This window comes from Engystomops pustulosus, chromosome 3 (assembly GCF_040894005.1).
Source record: "Engystomops pustulosus chromosome 3, aEngPut4.maternal, whole genome shotgun sequence".
In the NCBI taxonomy this organism is placed as follows: Eukaryota; Metazoa; Chordata; class Amphibia; order Anura; family Leptodactylidae; genus Engystomops; species Engystomops pustulosus.
Genome location: NC_092413.1, coordinates 101,297,244 through 101,319,419, shown reverse-complemented (window position 1 = coordinate 101,319,419; position 22,176 = coordinate 101,297,244). Strand labels below are relative to the sequence as shown.

At 42.2% G+C, this 22,176-nt stretch overlaps 1 protein-coding gene across 40 annotated transcripts in view; it reads right to left on the bottom strand.

The window, feature by feature from the left end:
• Window positions 1-22,176, bottom strand: part of TRDN (triadin) — a 478,227-nt gene that overhangs the window by 383,345 nt on the left and 72,706 nt on the right. For all 40 annotated transcript variants that reach the window (XR_011854160.1, XR_011854161.1, XM_072141623.1 and 37 more), the window contains 3 exons: window positions 20,176-20,235; window positions 18,902-18,958; window positions 15,369-15,428 (listed from right to left, as the gene is read on the bottom strand). Coding sequence is in view for 38 of the 40 variants with exons in the window: in XM_072141623.1 (XP_071997724.1) it covers window positions 15,369-15,428; window positions 18,902-18,958; window positions 20,176-20,235 (177 nt within the window). In the remaining 2 variants the exon portion in view is untranslated. The remainder of the gene's footprint in view (window positions 1-15,368; window positions 15,429-18,901; window positions 18,959-20,175; window positions 20,236-22,176) is intronic.

Here is a 22,176-nt window from a genome sequence, read left to right as displayed (position 1 = left end):
GATCTCAGTGCATCAGAGAAATTCTGGCTCCTTAGCATAATTTTAATAGTTGAATTTAGTCATAGTGCCGGGATCTATGAGTAAGTGCCCCTGGTATATGATGATGGACTTGATCATGGTAGATTTTCTTTAAAATACACAAATGCAAAGGCTACTTATATAAACCAAAGATTTTTGAGTTCCTATTTGTTTTAAAAGTTACACATTGGCCCAGATTAATCAACACTGCAGTTTGCCTCACAAGTGTACAAGGTGTGCTAGATTATTAAATACTGGCACACGGTATTCAATTATCTAGTGTACCGTCCACTACTTGGAAAGTGTGCACCATTTTTTTGGGTGCACCTTTAACAAACAGTGTGCAACACAATTCTTTTGGGTTGCTGTTTTAAATGTGTTGTAAACTCTGACTAAACACTAACACACCCCTTTAGGTGGCCATTTTTTCTGTCTCGTCGGCACAGTGCGGGCGCAACACAAAACTAGTGCAGACACTTTATAAATACATGTGCAAGCTCCAAAGACATTCTTTTCAGTGCAAAGTCAGACAGAAAACTGGCGCAACCAGAATAATAGATCTGGCCCATAATGTAACAATTAAGCAGGGGGATGAGAAAAAGTGTTTAATTAAATTGAAAACATATTAATTAGAAAATATTAAGTAACATATTTTTACATAACTTATATAATATTACATAAAACATTACAGTTCTATTTAATAACCCTTTATGCAATAAAAAGCAATCTCTTTAGAATTATACAAAGAATGATTTGATATATGATCTATGGTATGTCGCTGTAATATTTCATTTATAATCCTTTCTAGAGACAGTAGAAATGTGGCTCAGTGGTTGGCACTGATACCTTTCAGCACCAAAGCTTTGGATCTATAGAAATTTTGATTACTCTCCATGTGGCTTTTTCCCTTGTAATAAATGAAGAAATGTTCATTGTGTGTCAGTCAATGGTTGGGCAACCAGTTTTTTTTTTTATCATTTTGAGAGAGTCTATGAAGTAGACATTTGAGAGGATTTCCCAGACCGAACCTTGTATGACTGCACTCTACATATCAGTTTATCCCAGTGATTATGAGGTTTAGCCCAGTGATTATCAGTCTGGGAGATCCCTCATGCACACAGAGGCCCACATTAATCAAAAGTAGTGAAAACTGCACTATGTGCGGTTGCAGGGTATTCCAGATTCATCAAAAGTGGCATGCGACCTTCATTAATCTGTAGCCACCTGCACCACTCGGAAAGTGTGCATTAACTTTTGATACACATTTAACATAGAGCTTGCAACACAGTTCTGTCAAGTTAGGATTAGTTGCATATAAGTTTACAAACTGACTTTTTAACATTGCAGCCAAGGAAAGGAATCATTTAGGGATAAGGGTGATGCTTTTTTAATCAGTCTTTAATGAAGTATTTATTTTGGGTGGTTTAATTTCAATGGCAGGATCTATTTAAAGGGTCTGTAGTACTTTTATTTTTCATTATACTGTATGTCCACTACATTTTAATGCTAAAGGGACCTACATTTTAAATAACAACCAATTATATTTTAATTTATAGACTTATTTGAATATTAATTATGCTTATTCCTGGAATACCCTTTTCTATATACCAAAAATCGAGGAATAAATAGTGTCTGAAGTATAAAAAAGGTTTTGCTGGACATAAGGCTTCAGTGCTCCAGGCCTTGAGCTCATATGTTTCAGAGCTGCTAATCATTTGGAACATATTGAATCAGGCTGCAACAATGTGCTACTTCAGCTGTTGACTATCACCACTGCTAATAATAATGTTCAGCCACATAGACAGACCTTATTGGCACAGCATTCCTTGGTCCTGATTTCATTCAGTCTCCCTGTTCCCTATGTCTTTTCCAGACCAGACCCTTGAGACCTTACAGCTCATATGATATGATTTCAGAAAGCAAGTACTTCTATAATCTTTCATACTTTTTTAACATGTATAATTTAGGCCATAGTTCACTTTTAACACGTGTGATAATTACTGTATGCCATTATATAACAATTATATCCATGGAAATATGGCTCTAAACAACACAATCTCCATATAGTTAAAGATATATGGACAAGATGTTGGAACAAAGATGGTTACACTATGTAGGGTATAGAAGATAAAATAAGATCTTTATTGTTTAAGTTTTCCAAGACCACCTATTGTGGTCAGGGCTATGCCACAGCGATTCATGGTAAAATCCAACAGCATGAACATCGTGTTACAGATGATGAGAAGACCATCAACCAGCTATTAGCCCTTAGCAACTACAGTGAGCCATAGAACAATTGCTAGTGCAAATTTTCTTTATTTGTTTTTATTTGTTTGTTTGTTATTATTTTAAGTACTTTCCTTACTCATTTTTCCATTAACCTCCCCTGTTTTACAGCCATTTTGAGTCATCAAGTTTTTGCCCCCCCCCCCCCTGATTTCAATGGTTTGATCAAGTTCAGGAATCCAAACTGAACTTATGTTCAGCCAAACTTGTCAAACCTAAACTTCACAGGTTCACTCAACACTAATTACAACTTAAAAAGCACATATGATCCATGATACTGTATACAGTACCTTCCCCATCTTAATACGCTAGAAGATTTGTCATGCTACAATACTTCATAAAGGTCTACATTAAAGGGGTATTCCCATCTGGGCATTCACATTTAATTTAATTCATTTGCCATATGTAAACATTTCTTCAATTGGATGTTATTAAAAAAATGTTCCTGTGTGAAGATAATTTCTCATAAATGTAGCCATGTTGTCCCTTAGAAACGAGACAGCTCCCAGGAAATTTTTTTAAATAACATCTAGTTGAAGAAATGTATATATGGAAGATTAATGAAACTAAATGTGAATGCCCAGACGAGAATCCCCCCTTTAAACTTATAGGATAACTACCTCCACTTAAGAGTCAGCCTCTGTCCTCATGGATGACAGCTAGAGATGAGCGAACACTAAAATGCTCGGGTACTCGTTATTCGAGACGAACTTTTCCCGATGCTCGAGTGCTCGTCTCGAATAACGAACCCCATTGAAGTCAATGGGAGACTCGAGCATTTTTCAAGGGGACCAAGGCTCTGCACAGGGAAGCTTGGCCAAACACCTGGGAACCTCAGAAAAGGATGGAAACACCACGGAAATGGACAGGAAACAGCAGGGGCAGCATGCATGGATGCCTCTGAGGCTGCCTAATCGCACCATTATGCCAAAATTATGGGCAACAGCATGGCCATGACAGAGTGACAGAATGAAGCTAGATAGCATCTAAAACATCCAATAATTGACCCTGACACTATAGGGGACGGCATGCAGAGGCAGCGGCAGCAGGCTAGAGAGTGTCATGGCGACATACCCTAAATGGACTCAGGCTTCAAACCAATGGGTGGCAGAGAGGAACCAAAGGAGGTGAGCAAGAAGCGCTCAAATAATATCGGTACATGATAAAAGTTTGCCAGTATATTTTGTGGATTACACAGCAGGGTGGCGACAAAGTTAACATGGAAGCCATGAAAACAACCCAAAATTCTGCCTGACACAGCTCGTTTGATAAGGGGACCATGTATGGAGGCAGTGAACTAGTAGTAGATTAAAGGTGCTGCAGTTAAAACTATGTTAGTTGGATCTTGGCATGGAGCTGGCGCTCCGCTGCCAGGCGAGCTTTCGCCAATCCAAGCCCCTGTCTATAGGCTACTCCCCAAACAGCACTTCTAAGAACCTTTTGTATAAGATCAAGTGTAGTAGCGTTCTTATAAGTTTAGGATATGGCGGGTGAGGGGAATGTAAACAGATGCGCAAGAAGCGCTGAAATAATATCCCTAAATGGTAAAAGTTTGCAAGTATATTTTGTGGATTACACAGCAGGGTGGCGACAAAGTTAACAACTTTGATGTGGAATGCCCTGTAATAGCTCTTGGGCGGTGTGCCTTTTATCGCCTAGGCTCAGCAGTTTCAGCACCGCCTGCTGTCGCTTAGCGACGGCACTGCTGCTGTGCCTAGAGCTACCGACTGATGGCGCCATGCCCACGGATGGTAATTCGGAGGAGGAGGAGGTGGAGGAGGGGTGGGAGGAGGTATAGTAGGCCTTTGAGACCTGGACCGAGGTAGGCCCCGCAATTCTCTGCGTCGGCAGTATATGACCAGCCCCAGGGTCAGACTCGGTCCCAGCCTGCACCAAGTTAAGTGTAGTAGCGTTCTTATAAGTTTGGGATATGGCGGGTGAGGGGAATGTAAACAGATGCGCAAGAAGCGCATGATGCGCATGGAGCTGGCGTTCCGCTGCCAGGCGAGCTTTCGCCAATCCAAGCCCCTGTCTCTAGGCTACTCCCCAAACAGCACTTCTAAGAACCTTTTGTATAAGATCAAGTGTAGTAGCGTTCTTATAAGTTTAGGATATGCCGGGTGAGGGGAATGTAAACAGATGCGCAAGAAGCGCTGAAATAATATCCCTAAATGGTAAAAGTTTGCCAGTATATTTTGTGGATAACACAGCAGGGTGGCGACAAAGTTAACAACTTTGATGTGGAATCCATGAAAACAACCCAAATTTCTGCCTGACACACCTCGTTTGATAAAGGGACGATGTATGGAGGCAGCTATATGGACGACTTTTGGAGGTAGCAATGGAGACAACGTGTGGAGGCTGCTATGGAGACAATTTAATTTGGATAGTGCCTGTATGTGGCAGTCCCAAACATTTTTCAAACCAGAGGAGCAGGTAGGTGGCCCTCCAGTAAAATGGGATAGATTGAGTGCCTGTATGTGGCAGTCCCAAAAATGTTTCAAACCAGAGGAGCAGGTAGGTGGCCCTCCAGTAAAATGGAATAGATTGAGTGCCTGTATGTGGCAGTCCCAAAAATTCTTCAAACCAGAGGAGCAGGTAGGTGGCCCTCCAGTAAAATGGAATAGATTGAGTGCCTGTATGTGGCAGTCCCAAAAATTGTTCAAACCAGAGGAGCAGGTAGGTGGCCCTGCAGTAAAATGGAATAGATTGAGTGCCTGTATGTGGCAGTCCCAAAAATTGTTCAAACCAGAGGAGCAGGTAGGTGGCCCTGCAGTAAAATGGAATAGATTGAGTGCCTGTATGTGGCAGTCCCAAAAATGTTTCAAACCAGAGGAGCAGGTAGGTGGCCCTCCAGTAAAATGGAATAGATTGAGTGCCTGTATGTGGCAGTCCCAAACATTGTTCAAACCAGAGGAGCAGGTAGGTGGCCCTGCAGTAAAATGGAATAGATTGAGTGCCTGTATGTGGCAGTCCCAAAAATGTTTCAAACCAGAGGAGCAGGTAGGTGGCCCTCCAGTAAAATGGAATAGATTGAGTGCCTGTATGTGGCAGTCCCAAAAATTGTTCAAACCAGAGGAGCAGGTAGGTGGCCCTGCAGTAAAATGGAATAGATTGAGTGCCTGTATGTGGCAGTCCCAAAAATGTTTCAAACCAGAGGAGCAGGTAGGTGGCCCTCCAGTAAAATGGAATAGATTGAGTGCCTGTATGTGGCAGTCCCAAAAATTGTTCAAACCAGAGGAGCAGGTAGGTGGCCCTGCAGTAAAATGGAATAGATTGAGTGCCTGTATGTGGCAGTCCCAAAAATGTTTCAAACCAGAGGAGCAGGTAGGTGGCCCTCCAGTAAAATGGAATAGATTGAGTGCCTGTATGTGGCAGTCCCAAAAATTGTTCAAACCAGAGGAGCAGGTAGGTGGCCCTGCAGTAAAATGGAATAGATTGAGTGCCTGTATGTGGCAGTCCCAAAAATGTTTCAAACCAGAGGAGCAGGTAGGTGGCCCTCCAGTAAAATGGAATAGATTGAGTGCCTGTATGTGGCAGTCCCAAAAATTTTTTAAAACAGAGGACCGGGTAGGTGGCCCTCCAGAAAAATGGAATAGATTGAGTGCCTGTATGTGGCACTCACAAAAATTGTTTCAAACAGAGGACCGGGTAGGTGGCCCTCCAGAAAAATTAAATGCATGAAGTACTATAGCAAGAGCCAGTGGGCCCTGTCAAAAAATAGCCATTTTCCTCTGCTTTACTGTACAAAGAGGAGGAGAAGGAGGAAAATGAGGAGGAGGAGGAGGAGTGGATCAATTATTCAGGTTGAGCTTCCTTCACCTGGTGGAGATTGGAAATTCTGAGAAATCCAGCCTTTATTCATTTTAATAAGCGTCAGCCTGTCAGCGCTGTCAGTCGACAGGCGTGTACGCTTATCGGTGATGATGCCACCAGCTGCACTGAAAACCCGCTCGGACAAGACGCTAGCGGCAGGGCAGGCAAGAACCTCCAAGGCGTACAGCGCCAGTTCGTGCCACATGTCCAGCTTTGAAACCCAGTAGTTGTAGGGAGCTGTGTGATCATTTAGGACGATGGTATGGTCAGCTACGTACTCCCTCACCATCTTTCTGTAAAGATCAGCCCTACTCTGCCGAGACTGGGGACAGGTGACAGTGTCTTGCTGGGGTGACATAAAGCTGGCAAAAGCCTTGTAAAGCGTACCCTTGCCAGTGCTGGACAAGCTGCCTGCTCGCCTACTCTCCCTCGCTACTTGTCCCGCAGAACTACGCACTCTGCCGCTAGCGCTGTCAGAAGGGAAATACTGTTTCAGCTTGTGCACCAGGGCCTGCTGGTATTCATGCATTCTCACACTCCTTTCCTCTCCAGGGATGAGAGTGGGAAGATTTTGCTTGTACCGTGGGTCCAGGAGAGTGAACACCCAGTAATCGGTGCTGGAATAAATTCTTTGAACGCGAGGGTCACGGGATAGGCAGCCTAGCATGAAATCTGCCATATGCGCCAGAGTACCAACGCGTAAGAATTCACTCCCCTCACTGGCCTGACTGTCCATTTCCTCCTCCTCCAACTCCTCCAACTCCTCTTCTTCTGCCCATACACGCTGAACAGTGAAGGACTCAACAATGGTCCCCTCTTGTGTCTCGCCAACATTCTCCTCCTCTTCCTCCTCATCCTCCTCCACCTCCACCTCCTCCGATATGCGCTGAGAAACAGACCTCAGGGTGCTTTGGCTATCAACAAGGGAATATTCTTCCCCCGTCTCTTGTGACGAGCGCAAAGCTTCCGACTTCATGCTGACCAGAGAGTTTTTCAACAGGCCAAGCAGCGGGATGGTGAGGCTGATGATGGCGGCATCGCCACTGACCATCTGTGTTGACTCCTCAAAGTTACTCAGCACCTGACAGATATCAGACATCCACGTCCACTCCTCATTGTAGACTTGAGGAAGCTGACTGACCTGACTACCAGTTCTGGTGGAAGTTGACATCTGGCAGTCTACAATCGCTCTGCGCTGCTGGTAAACTCTGGATAACATGGTCAGTGTTGAATTCCACCTCGTGGGCACGTCGCACAACAGTCGGTGAGCGGGCAGTTGGAGGCGGCGCTGCGCTGCCCTGAGAGTGGCAGCATCTGGGCTGGACTTCCTGAAATGCGCACAGATGCGGCGCACCTTCGTGAGCAAATCAGACAGATTGGGGTATGTCTTGAGGAAACGCTGCACTATCAGATTTAACACATGGGCCAGGCATGGCACATGTGTCAGTCTGCCGAGTTGCAGAGCCGCCACCAGGTTACGGCCGTTGTCACACACAACCATTCCCGGCTTGAGGTTCAGCGGTGCCAGCCACAGATCAGTCTGCGCCGTGATGCCCTGTAATAGCTCTTGGGCGGTGTGCCTTTTGTCGCCTAGGCTCAGCAGTTTGAGCACCGCCTGCTGTCGCTTAGCGACGGCACTGCTGCTGTGCCTAGAGCTACCGACTGATGGCGCCGTGCCCACGGATGGTAGTTCGGAGGAGGAGGTGGAGGAGGGGTGGGAGGAGGAGGAGGCATAGTAGGCCTGAAACACCTGGACCGAGGTAGGCCCCGCAATCCTCGGCGTCGGCAGTATATGAGCAGCCCCAGGGTCAGACTCGGTCCCAGCCTCCACCAAGTTAACCCAATGTGCCGTCAGCGATATATAGTGGCCCTGCCCGGCAGCACTCGTCCACGTGTCCGTGGTCAGGTGGACCTTGTCAGAAAGGGCGTTGGTCAGGGCACGGATGATGTTGTCTGACACGTGCTGGTGCAGGGCTGGGACGGCACATCGGGAAAAGTAGTGGCGGCTGGGGACCGAATACCGAGGGGCGGCCGCCGCCATGAGGTTGCGAAAGGCCTCGGTCTCTACTAGCCTATAGGGCAGCATCTCCAGGCTAAGCAATCTGGAGATGTGCACATTAAGGGCTTGGGCGTGCGGGTGGGTTGCACTATATTTGCGTTTCCGCTCCAGCGTCTGGGGTATGGAGAGCTGAACGCTGGTGGATGCTGTGGAGGATCGTGGAGGCGACGATGGGGTTTTTGTGCCAGGGTCCTGGGCAGGGGGCTGACTAGCAGCTGACACAGGGGAAGGAGCAGTGGTGTGCACGGCCGGAGGTGAACGGGCTTGTTGCCACTGAGTGGGGTGCTTAGCATTCATATGCCTGCGCATACTGGTGGTAGTTAAGCTAGTAGTGGTGGAACCCCTGCTGAGCCTGGTTTGGCAAATGTTGCACACCACAGTCCGTCGGTCATCCGGTGTTTCCTTAAAGAACCTCCACACTTCTGAAGATCTAGCCCTCGCCGCAAGAGCCCTCACCACGGGAGCTTCACTAGTTGACAGTGGCGCTGATGCACCAGCTCTGGCCCTGCCTCTCCGTCTGGCCCCACCACTGCCTCTTCCAACCTGTTCAGGTCGAGGACTCTCCTCCGTCTCAGAAGCACTGTGTTCACCCGGCCTCTCAACCCAGCTTGGGTCTGTCACCTCATCATCCTCCGATCCCTCAGTCTGCTCCCCCCTCGGACTTCCTGCCCTGACAACAACTTCCCCACTGTCTGACAACCGTGTCTCCTCATCGTCGGACACCTCTTTACACACTTCCACTACGTCAAGAAGGTCATCATCACCCACAGACTGTGACTGGTGGAAAACCTGGGCATCGGAAAATTGCTCAGCAGCAACCGGACAAGTGGTTTGTGACTGTGGGAAGGGTCCAGAAAACAGTTCCTCAGAGTATGCCGGTTCAAATGCCAAATTTTCCTGGGAGGGGGCAGACTGGGGGGGAGGAGGCTGAGGTGCAGGAGCTGGAGGAGTGGGGATTTCGGTGACATGGGTGGACTGCGTGGAAGACTGACTGGTGGTGGACAAATTGCTCGAAGCATTGTCAGCAATCCACGACATCACCTGTTCGCACTGTTCTGGCCTCAACAGTGCTCTACCACGAGTCCCAGTAACTTCAGACATGAACCTAGGGAGTGTAGCTCTGCGGCGTTCCCCTGCTCCCTCATCAGCAGGTGGTGTCTCACCCCGCCCAGGACCACGGCCTCTGACCCCTGCAGTAGTTGGACGCCCACGTCCCCGCCCTCGTCCTCTACCCCTAGCCCTCGGGTTAAACATTTTTAAAATGAGAGTTATAACTTTTTTTTTTTTTTTACTTCTTTTTGTTTTTTTTTGTGTTTTTTGTGTTTTTTTTTTTTTTTTGTGTTTTTTGTTTTTTTTTGAGTTTTTAAAACCAAACAATCCTATCCTATTGCTATGGCTATTTTCTAGCCAAGTATCAAAGGAAGCACACTACTATGCCAGATGAGATGACACTGAGTTAGTGCCTAATAGAAATCCAACCCCTACTGAATTTTGCCACTTCGGCCTTTGCTATGGATATGTGCGCCACTAAGCGCAGAACACAGCGGTCGCAAGTCTCACTACAAATTGCTCAGAATTGGCAAGTACATGCACTGCAGAAACTACAGCCACCAGCAGATCAACCAGAAATCAAATATATAGAACGCTACTGTAGGCTTCAAGAAGCTGTTTGTATTCTCCTATGGCTATTTTCTAGCCAAGTATCAAAGGAAGCACACTACTATGCCAGATGAGATGACACTGAGTTATTGCCTAATAGAAATCCAACCCCTACTGAATTTTCCCACTTCGGCCTTTGCTATGGATATGTGCGCCACTAAGCGCAGAACACAGCGGTCGCAAGTCTCACTACAAATTGCTCAGAATTGGCAAGTACATGCACTGCAGAAACTACAGCCACCAGCAGATCAACCAGAAATCAAATATATAGAACGCTACTGTAGGCTTCAAGAAGCTGTTTGTATTCTCCTATGGCTATTTTCTAGCCAAGTATCAAAGGAAGCACACTACTATGCCAGATGAGATGACACTGAGTTATTGCCTAATAGAAATCCAACCCCTACTGAATTTTGCCACTTCGGCCTTTGCTATGGATATGTGCGCCACTAAGCGCAGAACACAGCGGTCGCAAGTCTCACTACAAATTGCTCAGAATTGGCAAGTACATGCACTGCAGAAACTACAGCCACCAGCAGATCAACCAGAAATCAAATATATAGAACGCTACTGTAGGCTTCAAGAAGCTGTTTGTATTCTCCTATGGCTATTTTCTAGCCAAGTATCAAAGGAAGCACACTACTATGCCAGATGAGATGACACTGAGTTATTGCCTAATAGAAATCCAACCCCTACTGAATTTTGCCACTTCGGCCTTTGCTATGGATATGTGCGCCACTAAGCGCAGAACACAGCGGTCGCAAGTCTCACTACAAATTGCTCAGAATTGGCAAGTACATGCACTGCAGAAACTACAGCCACCAGCAGATCAACCAGAAATCAAATATATAGAACGCTACTGTAGGCTTCAAGAAGCTGTTTGTATTCTCCTATGGCTATTTTCTAGCCAAGTATCAAAGGAAGCACACTACTATGCCAGATGAGATGACACTGAGTTATTGCCTAATAGAAATCCAACCCCTACTGAATTTTCCCACTTCGGTCTTTGCTATGGATATGTGTGCCACTAAGAGCTAAACACAACGGTAGCAAGTCCCCCTGCTAATTCCTCACAAAATGGTAAAAGATGCAAATTAAAATAAAAAAAGTAGAACGTTATTGTAGCCCTAAGAAGGGCTGTTGGGTTCTTTGAGAATCACTCCTGCCTAACAGTAAGCTAATAGAACACCCTAACGCTTTCCCTGACCAGCAGCAGCTCTCTCCCTAGCGGCATCCAGAGACAGAATGATCCGAGCAGCGCGGCCAGCGGCTAGTCTATCCCAGGGTCACCTGATCTGGCCAGCCAACCACTGCTATCGACGTGTAAGGGTACCACGTCATGCTGGGTGGAGTGCAGAGTCTCCTGGCTTGTGATTGGCTCTGTTTCTGGCCGCCAAAAAGCAAAACGGCGGGAGCTGCCATTTTCTCGAGCGGGCGAAGTATTCGTCCGAGTAACGAGCAGTTTCGAGTACCCTAATGCTCGACCGAGCATCAAGCTCGGACGAGCATGTTCGCTCATCTCTAATGACAGCTAATTTGATTAGACTTAACATAAAATGTCACATGGTGTAGAGTAGCTCAATGCATTGTACCTAGAGAGCTAAATCATGAGGACTAACTACAGTGAATTAGCAGAACCACCCCTGGAGTCCTTCCTAGAGCTGTCAGAAGTTTTGAACGTGCAAAACATTTTACAAACTCTATATAAATTTGTGTATCTATTCTTTTCTACCTATACTATTCTAATCTATCTATTTTTCTGAATATAGTCATTACAGCTATTCAACAGATAATACTTTTTTATTCAGTAGGTTTGTAAATGGAAATATTTTAGCAGCTGTATGGCAACTTAAAATATCATCCTGTTCCCTGTATGTGCCAGTTTTAAAGAAGGAGACACTTCATCTCCAAGGAAGTGTTAATGTCATTTCCCAGTGGAGACTAGAGATTGATGAGAACAGCTGAAGTTGCTTCCATTGCAGTGATTCAGCCTGTGGTGACATTTGTGAAGACTTTAGACTTGGATTGTATGTCAGGTTCTCTCACTGATGTCACTTATGTCTTTTAAGTTGCTAGCCATATGGGCAGCCCACATTGACATCATAGGAAGATGTAGTTAAGTAGTTGGTAAACCATGAAGTGTTATACTCAAGCGGCATTTCAGCCCTTTATTCTTACTGCAAAGCTGTCATAGAGGACAGATAGATGTCAAAGGTCATGTAAAGTTGGTTGGCAACTCTAAAAATGTGTTAAGTACTTGGCATGTAATTGGCACTGATGATTTTAGGAACACAGTGAACTATAAAAGGTCTGTCCATTTCTCCAGCAAGCTTCAGAAATGTACTGATCCACCAAAATGTCAAAAATTCTAATAGAATTCTGTTATGCCTAACAGTGAAAAAAAGACTAATGAATCAATGAACACCTTAGTTTTTTTAATGGACAAGGGGAGGGGGGGGTTATATTAAGACTGCGCTTAGTGTGCCAGTCTTAATATTCCTCCCACCTACACACTGAATGCCGGATTACCTAGGAGGCTGTACCGTCTTAGTAAATCTGATGCTGAGTAAATCTGGCACACATGCTCAGGTCACACCGGTGGATATTTCAGCTACAGTCTCCACCGCAGGCTATATACTATTTTCTTTGTTACAAGAAAACTGGCGACAAGGCATGTTAAATTCCCCCCAGTGTGTTTGTTCCATTACAAATTATAGTTTGTCTTAGTATGTTCCATTTTATATGACACTTGTATAATAGAATTCAACGTGACGGCCTTGGCAAAACTAAAAGTGGGGCCCCCAAAATAAAACTATTTTATGAGGCTCCTTTAGCCCTGCACAATAATAACACTTTGTAGTTACAAACAGCAGCAGGAAAGCATCTGTAATATGGGACTGTAGGAGAATTTTATAGGAGATAGACAGATGATAGGTAGATAGATGATAGAAGATAAATATGAAAGACGATAGAATTAAAGATATATGATAAATTTATAGTTGCATAAATATAAAGTAGTTAATATATAGATAGCTCGATAGATGATAGACGATAAATAGATATGAGAGAGAGATAGATACAGTAAAATCAAAAAAGAAAGTCCAGAGCAGCAACATTTCAAATGAATGCAAAGCCGTACATCCCAGGGCAAAAGGAAAGTAGGGTAAATCTTCGATCCATTGCGTCGTTTTAGTGATACAACACACAAGCATTCTTGAGAAAGGTCGCAATGGAACAAAGATTCACCCTACTTTCACCTATATTGGAATGCTGCCTCTTCATTTGAATTATATACAGTAGAAGAGAGATAGAAGATTCATTGATAGATGGATAGATAGATAGATAGATAGATAGAAAAAAAGAAAAATAGAAAAATCCGGAGCAGCACACATTTTCACTGCCAATGTACATAACAGGTATGAATTGTAATATGTCATCATGAATATACACGTTTAATGTTGTTTCTGTACGTGCTTACCTGTATGCACTTTACCACCATCTGACCAATGAGAAGCACTATGCACCTTTAAATAGCTGGTATGTAATGATTGTTGTTATGCTTGATAAAGGTGGATTAAACCACCGAAACGTTGCCATGGAATAAAGCTTCACCCTCACGTTTTTGACTACAACCTTGGAGTGCTGCCTATTTTTTGGACTTAGATAGATAGATAGATAGATAGATAGATGGGGCAGGTATATCAGGCCGATCCCGAACACTGGGGAACACTGTCCATCAGCTAGCAACCCTTGCTGGGCAGGGCAGAAATGCAAGGAGCAGGGTGTGGCTCAGTTAATCCAAACACAAGAATTAAGCCCCAGTTCACACACAAATAAACGCCATGTATTCCGCCAACTGCGGATAAAGGGACGGTCAGGCACGGACGTTACAATAACATTAATTTGCTGAAATGGGAATACCCCTTTAAGATATTTGAAGGTGGGCAGCAAAAAAATGAAAACACAAAAATGAAAAAGAGCCAAGACGTTGAGGAATTAAACAATCTGGGTTATAATTACTTCAGGATAGGTAAAGGCTATGTTAACATGTACATTAGTGCTTCCCTCCATAATAACTAAACACTTGGTCAGATTTCAACAGCCCTGACTAATTCTTTTTTTACTTATAATGATGACTGTTAGGGTTTTTGGTTTTTTGGGGGTAAAAATAATTCTTCATGCAGTTCTATTCTTACCATTAGGTATGGCAGAAGAGCTAACAGAGGCCACCAACTGAGCTCTTTGCACAAGTGGACTGATATGGCATCTCAGCAGCACAAGAGCCCTGACAAATATTTTCAGATACACTCATGCAGTATGCCAAGTTTGTAGTTTACTGTCTTTTTTTACCAGCACATAGCAGTTGATTTTATTATAGAGTTTTCAATGTGTAAGTATGAAACTAAGCAAAGCTTACAGTTAATAAATACCAAAAAAAGATAACCCAATACCTAATATCCAACTCCTACTACTAGTCAAACACATAGAATACCAATGGAAGTAAATAGGATACCCAAATGAATATATAAATTTGCAATAAAGTTAAATACTCAGTTTACAATAAGCAATATACGTCTTTATTTAATCGGTCACCACAAAAACACGGTTAAAAACTTAACATAAAAACCACAAAGGTGTGGCGGTGGTCTGAAATAACACAATACATAGTAAGTACACTCAAAGTATCCAACGAACATCAGTAAATGCAATTAGGCTGTAACCAGTTCCATTACCCACCAGGGCGTAGTATGTAGCCAAAACAGATTGTTTGAGATAGTAACTCTGACCACCGCCACAGCACCCCGACGCGCGTTTCGCCGTCGCTTCCTCTATATATGTGTGAAGAAGACATTGCAGATGTATGGAAACATCTGCAATGTGTTCTTTACACACATATATATTGTTCTTCACATGCTATTTTGTTCCCACCGCTCCGCGCTTATCTCCCGACAAGTAAGCAGATGTGCCGAACATCTGTAATCTATTCTTCACTCTGTTTTTTACTGTGTTTTTCACTTAAATGATCCTGTGTTCACTGTGTTCACTGTTTTTATTCTATTCTTCACTGTTCTTCACTGTGTTTTTTTAATTAAATGCTCGATCTCGAGCAGGGGAATTATTCGTGTCACCTAGCAACCCATCCATTTAAAACGCATTGCACTCGCATTGCACTTGCAATGCTTGCGAGTGCAATGCATTTTTGATGCGTCTCCATACACTTGAATGGGGCGGGAAAAACGCGCGTGAAACGCAAAAGTAGAGCATGCTGCGATTTTGACGCGCGTCAAAACAAATGCATGCACGCGCGTGAAAAACAACGCAAATGAGGAAAGACCCATTGGAAACAATGGGACAGAGTGCAATGCAAGTTCTGCGCGTCAAAAGCACGCGCAGAACTCGCGCGTGAAAAACGCTAATGTGGAAGGGGCCTAAGTATTAGTGTTTGGCAGTTCACATTGCCTGCATTCAACTGGTATTGCTAGGACAATCTGTAAAATCATATTCTATTCAACATCAAGAACACTTCTCATACCTTTGGCAGCTGCCTTTTTCTCTGGTTTTTCCTTTACTTCAGGTTTTGGTCTTTGAATTTCTAAAATATAAAACATAATTTGTATTATGCTGTAAATTCATCCTATTTAGCCAAGGCCAAACAATGATTTTAGCTTCTGGAAGGCATGTTACTCTTATTGTATGGCTGTGATTGATTCCTGTGCAAAAGAGGTTTCCTGATTATAATAAAAGTTGCCTAAATGCAGATTAGTTCTAAACAAAATAAACCCTCACCTCCACAGCCTAATGGTCGAGCAATGAATCAAGCAGTCCATTGGGGCATGTTTTTATTTTTTTTTTAAATTTAGTATGACTTTTGTTTCAACTTTAATTTAATCTCCAACCCTTATAAATATATTGCTGAAACTTTTTCAAAACATATTTATTCATTTACACAACTAGCTTGCACATAACACTGATTTTAAGCCAATTTTATGTATTTTAAATTATATGCTTTTATTTTAATTTGCCATGAAAAGTGCACTTGTTGCATAATTGTAATTGGCAATAATGCTGTAAGTGAGGTAGATAAAAATGCTGTAGGATCTTCTGGATATTGTGGCTCTGAATGAATGCAACATTAACTTTCTGCCTTCTGTCACCATAAAAGATTGAGTAACAAGCATTTTCTCATCCCTAATCCAGGATGCGGAACGTCATCCATTTCCAGTAAGATGGAGTTTGGAAACATGCCTCGCTTCTCTCTATTAGGAATAGTTGATTCAATTCTGGTAAGTACATAACATAAAATAATTTTATTGCAGCAATTACTAGGGTCAGCTTATCAGAGGTGATATAAATGAAAAAATACTAAGCAGTCAAGATGCATTTTTACAAAGCCTTGTAGCTACTATGTTTAAAGCTTACACAACCTTTGCATGAATCAATAGTACAGTGTGTGGAATGACAATATTTCAGGATATTGCATGACTTATATTCTACATTTTATACCAATATTTACATGATTTGCTTCAGTCTGGTATCCATTTTCAACAGATTCTCTATGGTGGAGATATTTTTAAGGCTTTTACGGGCATACAAACTTGGTGCAAGGTCAAGCCTTTAGCCTTAGACTGTGCCAAAATTGTGTTGCATTTACATTTTTTGGTCCAAAGTCCTTTTTCTACTAATCCACGTCCCTTGCTATGTCCACGCCATATATGTCAAACGTGTAAAAGTCCCTAATAACTGTATGAATCCCTTCCTAAATGTGGAGCAAGTCTAAAAATGAGACTATGTAAAGATACACTAGATACCTATGCTGCACTAGATTTATCATCCAGCATCCCACAAGTCTGTCTAGTCTAACCTGCACCAAATCCTGCGGGTCGTTTTGGCTATAGTCTCCAGCCCTGGCGTATGAAGGCACTCAACCACATTTATCAAGGGGATTAAGGCTGTACAACAATAGAAACATGTCTTTGAAAAAGGGTTGTAGTTTAGTTGGAAAGGGGGCATTTACCAAAATATTGAAATGCCACCGAATTTTGCCGTGTTTTTCAAATTAGATAGCCAGTCTCATAGTAAATCTGCCATCAAAATCAAGCATGGTAATCCAGGGGCACTTACTTATAGATCCAAGCACTGTGGCCTCCTTCTTTCTAAAATCAACTTTTAAAATTATTCTAATGAGCCTGAAGAGTTCTTTGGGGGTGTTACTAGAGCCCACGGCTACAGATACACAGATTGTTACGGTGTACAAGGAGCATTTTCACTTCCCTTTTGTGTGCTGAAACGTCCTATTCTGCAGTGAGATTATACACTCACCTGCCACTTTATTAGGTACACCATGCTAGTAACGGATTGGACCCCCTTTTGCCTTCAGAACTGCCTCAATTCTTCGTGGCATAGATTCAACAAGGTGCTGTAAGCATTCCTCAGAGATTTTGGTCCATATTGACATGATGGTATCACACAGTTGCCGCAGATTTGTCGGCTGCACATCCATGATGCGAATCCCGTTCCGCCACATCCCAAAAATGCTCTATTGGATTGAGATCTGGTGACAGTGGAGGCCATTTGAGTACAGTGAACTCATTGTCATGTTCAAGAAACCAGTCTGAGATGATTCCAGCTTTATGACATGGCGCATTATACTGCTGAAAGTAGCCATCAGATGTTGGGTACATTGTGGTCATAAAGGGATGGACATGGTCAGCAACAATACTCAGGTAGGCTGTGGCGTTGCAACGATGCTCAATTGGTACCAAGGGGCCCAAAGAGTGCCAAGAAAATATTCCCCACACCATGACACCACCACCACCAGCCTGAACCGTTGATACAAGGCAGGATGGATCCATGCTTTCATGTTGTTGACGCCAAATTCTGACCCTATCATCCGAATGTCGCAGCAGAAATCGAGACTCATCAGACCAGGCAAGGTTTTTCCAATCTTCTACTGTCCAATTTCGATGAGCTTGTGCAAATTGTAGCCTCAGTTTCCTGTTCTTAGCTGAAAGGAGTGGCACTCGGTGTGGTCTTCTGCTGCTGTAGCCCATCTGCCTCAAAGTTCGACGTACTGTGCGTTCAGAAATTCTCTTCTGCCTACCTTGGTTGTAACGGGTGGCGATTTGAGTCACTGTTGCCTTTCTATCAGCTCAAACCAGTCTGCCCATTCTCCTCTGACCTCTGGCATCAACAAGGCATTTCCGCCCACAGAACTGCCACTCACTGGATGTTTTTTCTTTTTCGGACCATTCTCTGTAAACCCTAGAGATGGTTGTGCGTGAAAATCCCAGTAGATCAGCAGTTTATGAAATACTCAGACCAGCCCTTCTGACACCATCAACCATGCCACGTTCAAAGGCACTCAAATCACCTTTTTTATCCCCCATACTGATGCTCAGTTTGAACTGCAGAAGATTGTCTTGACCATGTTTACATGCCTAAATGCACTGAGTTGCCGCCATGTGATTGGCTGATTAGAAATTAAGTGTTAACGAGCAGTTGGACAGGTGTACCTAATAAAGTGGCCGGTGAATGTATGTGGCAGTGGTAGGAAGGAATTGCTGAGGAAGCAGAGAGGATAGGGGAGACAGTATAACAGCCTGAGAAGCTATAGCAAGATGTGACTCTAGTAATGTCCTCTAGAGCCTTTCAGGCCTCTTAGCAGAATTTTAAAAGTTGAATTTAAAAGGAAATAGGTGATGGATAACAATTATAAGAACATTGCCAAAGTCACGGTGCCTGCATCTTTGAGCAAGTGTCACAGGTTTAAAATGCTTGATTTTGATGGTAGATTTCCTTTTAGCAATAAGAAGTGTCTAATGTTGGGCTAAGACAGTTAAGTCTGACTTTGCAGCTTCCATTTTTTTTGTTAATTACCAATTGATTCCCTAGTTCATTTTAAAAGAAAATTTATTTGATCAGCATTAGTTGGATGTAATCAGAAAAATCCTCCTTATAGTTCTTCTTCTGAGACATACCTCTTCGTGATATCTGGACAAACTAAAATTAAAAGCCAGAGAAAATGTCTTCTTATTCACACTTAGAAAACGTTTTATTTATATTTACCTTTGTGTTTTACAGTTTCAATTTTCTCTTCTTTAGCCGGCCTTTCTTTTTGGATAGCTGGAATAAAAATAGGAACTGTATGCTGAATCAAGTGTAATAACAATAGTATAATAAAATAAAGTGAGCCTTTCAAAGTGACCATAAATATTTGTTCTGTAGGCAGTATTTTAGAGCTGATCTGGCTTATACACATGTAGGTTGTTGAAATTGTAATGTATTTATTGAGGGGCAGTCCTAAGTGGAACTTGGGAACATTACTTATATTCCCGAGTTTAGCCCGGGTGACATCGTATGATGGTTCAACGCCATATTTTTCGTATGACTGTTCCTCTTTTTGTTGATCCTTAAAGGGTTTATAGTTGCTAAGCTTTTACCTAACGTTGTGCTATTCTAGGCTCAAACTTAAGGAGCCATTGGTGTGGCTTGATTTTGTTATGATGAGGTGTGTCTTAAAACCTGTTGTGTTGAGGGAGTTTTGAAATTATTAAAAGTTTACCAAACATTTACTATGAAAAGTTACCATAATGGTAGACATCATTGTTTTCTGTTGCTATGTTCAAGGTTGTTGCCCTATTAATGTTTTATTGTTTGTGTAAGCATATGGACATAGGAAACACGGAAGGAATATAGATTTTCTGTAAATAAATAAATCACACTTTATGCTGGATTTACCCCCCAATGCTTCATTCTGTGAAAGCATTGTTGAAAGTCACCTGATTAATTTGCTTATTTTTTTTTTTCAATCCACCCCCCCATCCCATTTAAAAGATATGTTTCTTGGAAGGTTATATGTGATTTAGTTTGTTTTAGCTTCCCTGCAAGCAGCTACCAGAGGCATACACCCAGAGAGGTTACCACTCCCTTAATTAGTTAAAAAATAAACAACACTAAATTTGACAGGGTCATAGTGAAAATTATATTAGGTATGTCGTTTGGCATTTTGTACATTCCAAATGGTCCATTGCAAAGTAATTCTTCCTCTAATAATTCTACCAGGCTTAAAAGAAATGCTGGAAAATAATTGGGCAAATTGATCTTCTTACAGCCCTGCAGGCGTTTTATTAGAATAATTCCAATTTATAAAAAGAGTGATTTGGATAATAGCATTATATTAGGGAACGGCTCGTAATACCATTCTTCAAAGTAATAGTAATAAGTAAAGCAGCTTCAAATAAGAGCTTCACTTCAAGAATTATTCATTGCTAAATATATTCATTTACATGCCTGACCCTGCATTACTTAACATGCCAATGGTTATATAGAACTTTTCTTACATCTTGGTGTAGCTTTGACTTGCAATTTTTCAAGTTTTTCTTCACGGTCAATGTAAACAACTAGAAGAAACAAACAAACAAATAGAATCAGAAAATGCACTGAAAATACAAGAAATGAGCCAACAATACCTGATAAAAGGCTTCATAATATACTATTCCCTACACTTCAGTACCATATTCCGGATGCATATTTGACTGTAAATATTGTATACACAGGAATAAACTAGGTCATTATGTAGCAAAAAAAAAAATATTGTGTTGTTTTGCAGTAATGAGAAAACATGACCTCAATATGTTTACTCCATCAGTCTGTCTTATTTAAACAAAATGAAGTCATATGGACACATAACTAGGTGAATTAATTCATCTGCAAAAATGTCTCAATCTGTTCATGAATTGCATATTTTTAAACAGTGTTGAAAGGAAAAAGCAAGTGCAAAATGTTTTACGTTGTCACACTCTGACTCAGGGAATGTCATAGACTGAATAATTTTGAGCTGAAATTTTCACCCCATGCTTTCCAAAATACACTTATTAACCACCATATACAGGAGCCATTGTCTGCTTTGATTGGTTACTTTAGGCAATAAGTAGAAGACGCTTATGTGTGAGGTAAGATGGAAAGGGAATGAGAGATTGGGGGAGATTTATCAGAAATGTCTGAGATAAAACTGTTCCAATTGCCCATGGAAACCAATGCGAAAATGAAACTTGAGCTCTGATTGGTTGTCATGGGCAGCTAGAGCAGTGCTGCTCTCAGACACTTCTGTTAAATTTCCCCATAGAAAAAGTGACAGTCGGAGACAGTCACAGTCAGATACAAAGACATTCACTCAAAGAGACAGCCACTGAAAGAGATGTTTCAGGGACAGTCACTGAAAGAGACGGTTAGAGGCAGTCACTGAAAAAAATGATCAGGGACAGTCACTGAAAGAAACGGTCAGTTACAGAGATGGTCAGTGACAGTCAGTCAGAGACAGAGAGACACAGAGAAATCCAGAGAGAGAGACAGTCAGAGAGAGAGATAGATACATCTAAAATACAGTATGTTAACCCATTCTATTTAGTTATAAGAACAGTTATTTCCTATTCTGGGCAGTAATGGGATTTACAGTTAGTCTAATATATAAAGCTGAGTGTATGTGTGAGTGTATGTGTGTGTGCATGTACGTATGTATGTCAGCTAAAGGAATCAGGAATCTGAGTGAGTGACAGAGATACAGGCAATGAGATTGAGAGACAGACAGGGAGATATATATTTATATATATATTATATATAAAATATTTTTTGTTAACCAATTCTATTTTGTTATAGCCAATAACAGTTTTTTACTATCCCAGGCAACACCGGGATCTACAGCTAGCGTATTTCTAAAGTACACTATACCTGACTCAACATCAAATTCTGCACTTAAAGGGGCATTCCAATGCAGTGGGTGCCACATTCATGAATCTGAAACACCCTGCTCACTTCAGTATGTATATAGGTCCCTGGTGCTGATGCTGTTTTTCTGTAAAAAGATTAGTACTGGTGCTGTTTTGATGTTTGTGCTTGTTTTGGGTACTGTATTTATATACTACGCTTGGCTCTTGTAGTAATAAGCTGCACTATTATAATAATAAATGGCAGGCACTATATGATGATATGAAATAGACACATAGTAATTAAAGTAGGTAACTGTGTACATTAAAATATTGTACACACAATATTGGTGAAATGACACTGCATACACAATTATCTACACATCTGAAAGCACTATACTTAATATTTTTGCATTTTGGAGATTTGACTTGTAGAGTAAATCTCCTTTATGTTTTGGACCCAATTGTGGTTTTGTCTGTTGTGATGTACTGATGTGTAAAAGGTGACCAGGGGAAATTTTCTATTTCTTGTTTAATGTTTTGTGTTGTTTTTTTAATCCTCACTTTCAAAAGGTCTGTTTTGAGGTTCACTGACAGGAATAACCATTTATATATTTTCATAGATTGGGACTTTTGGGA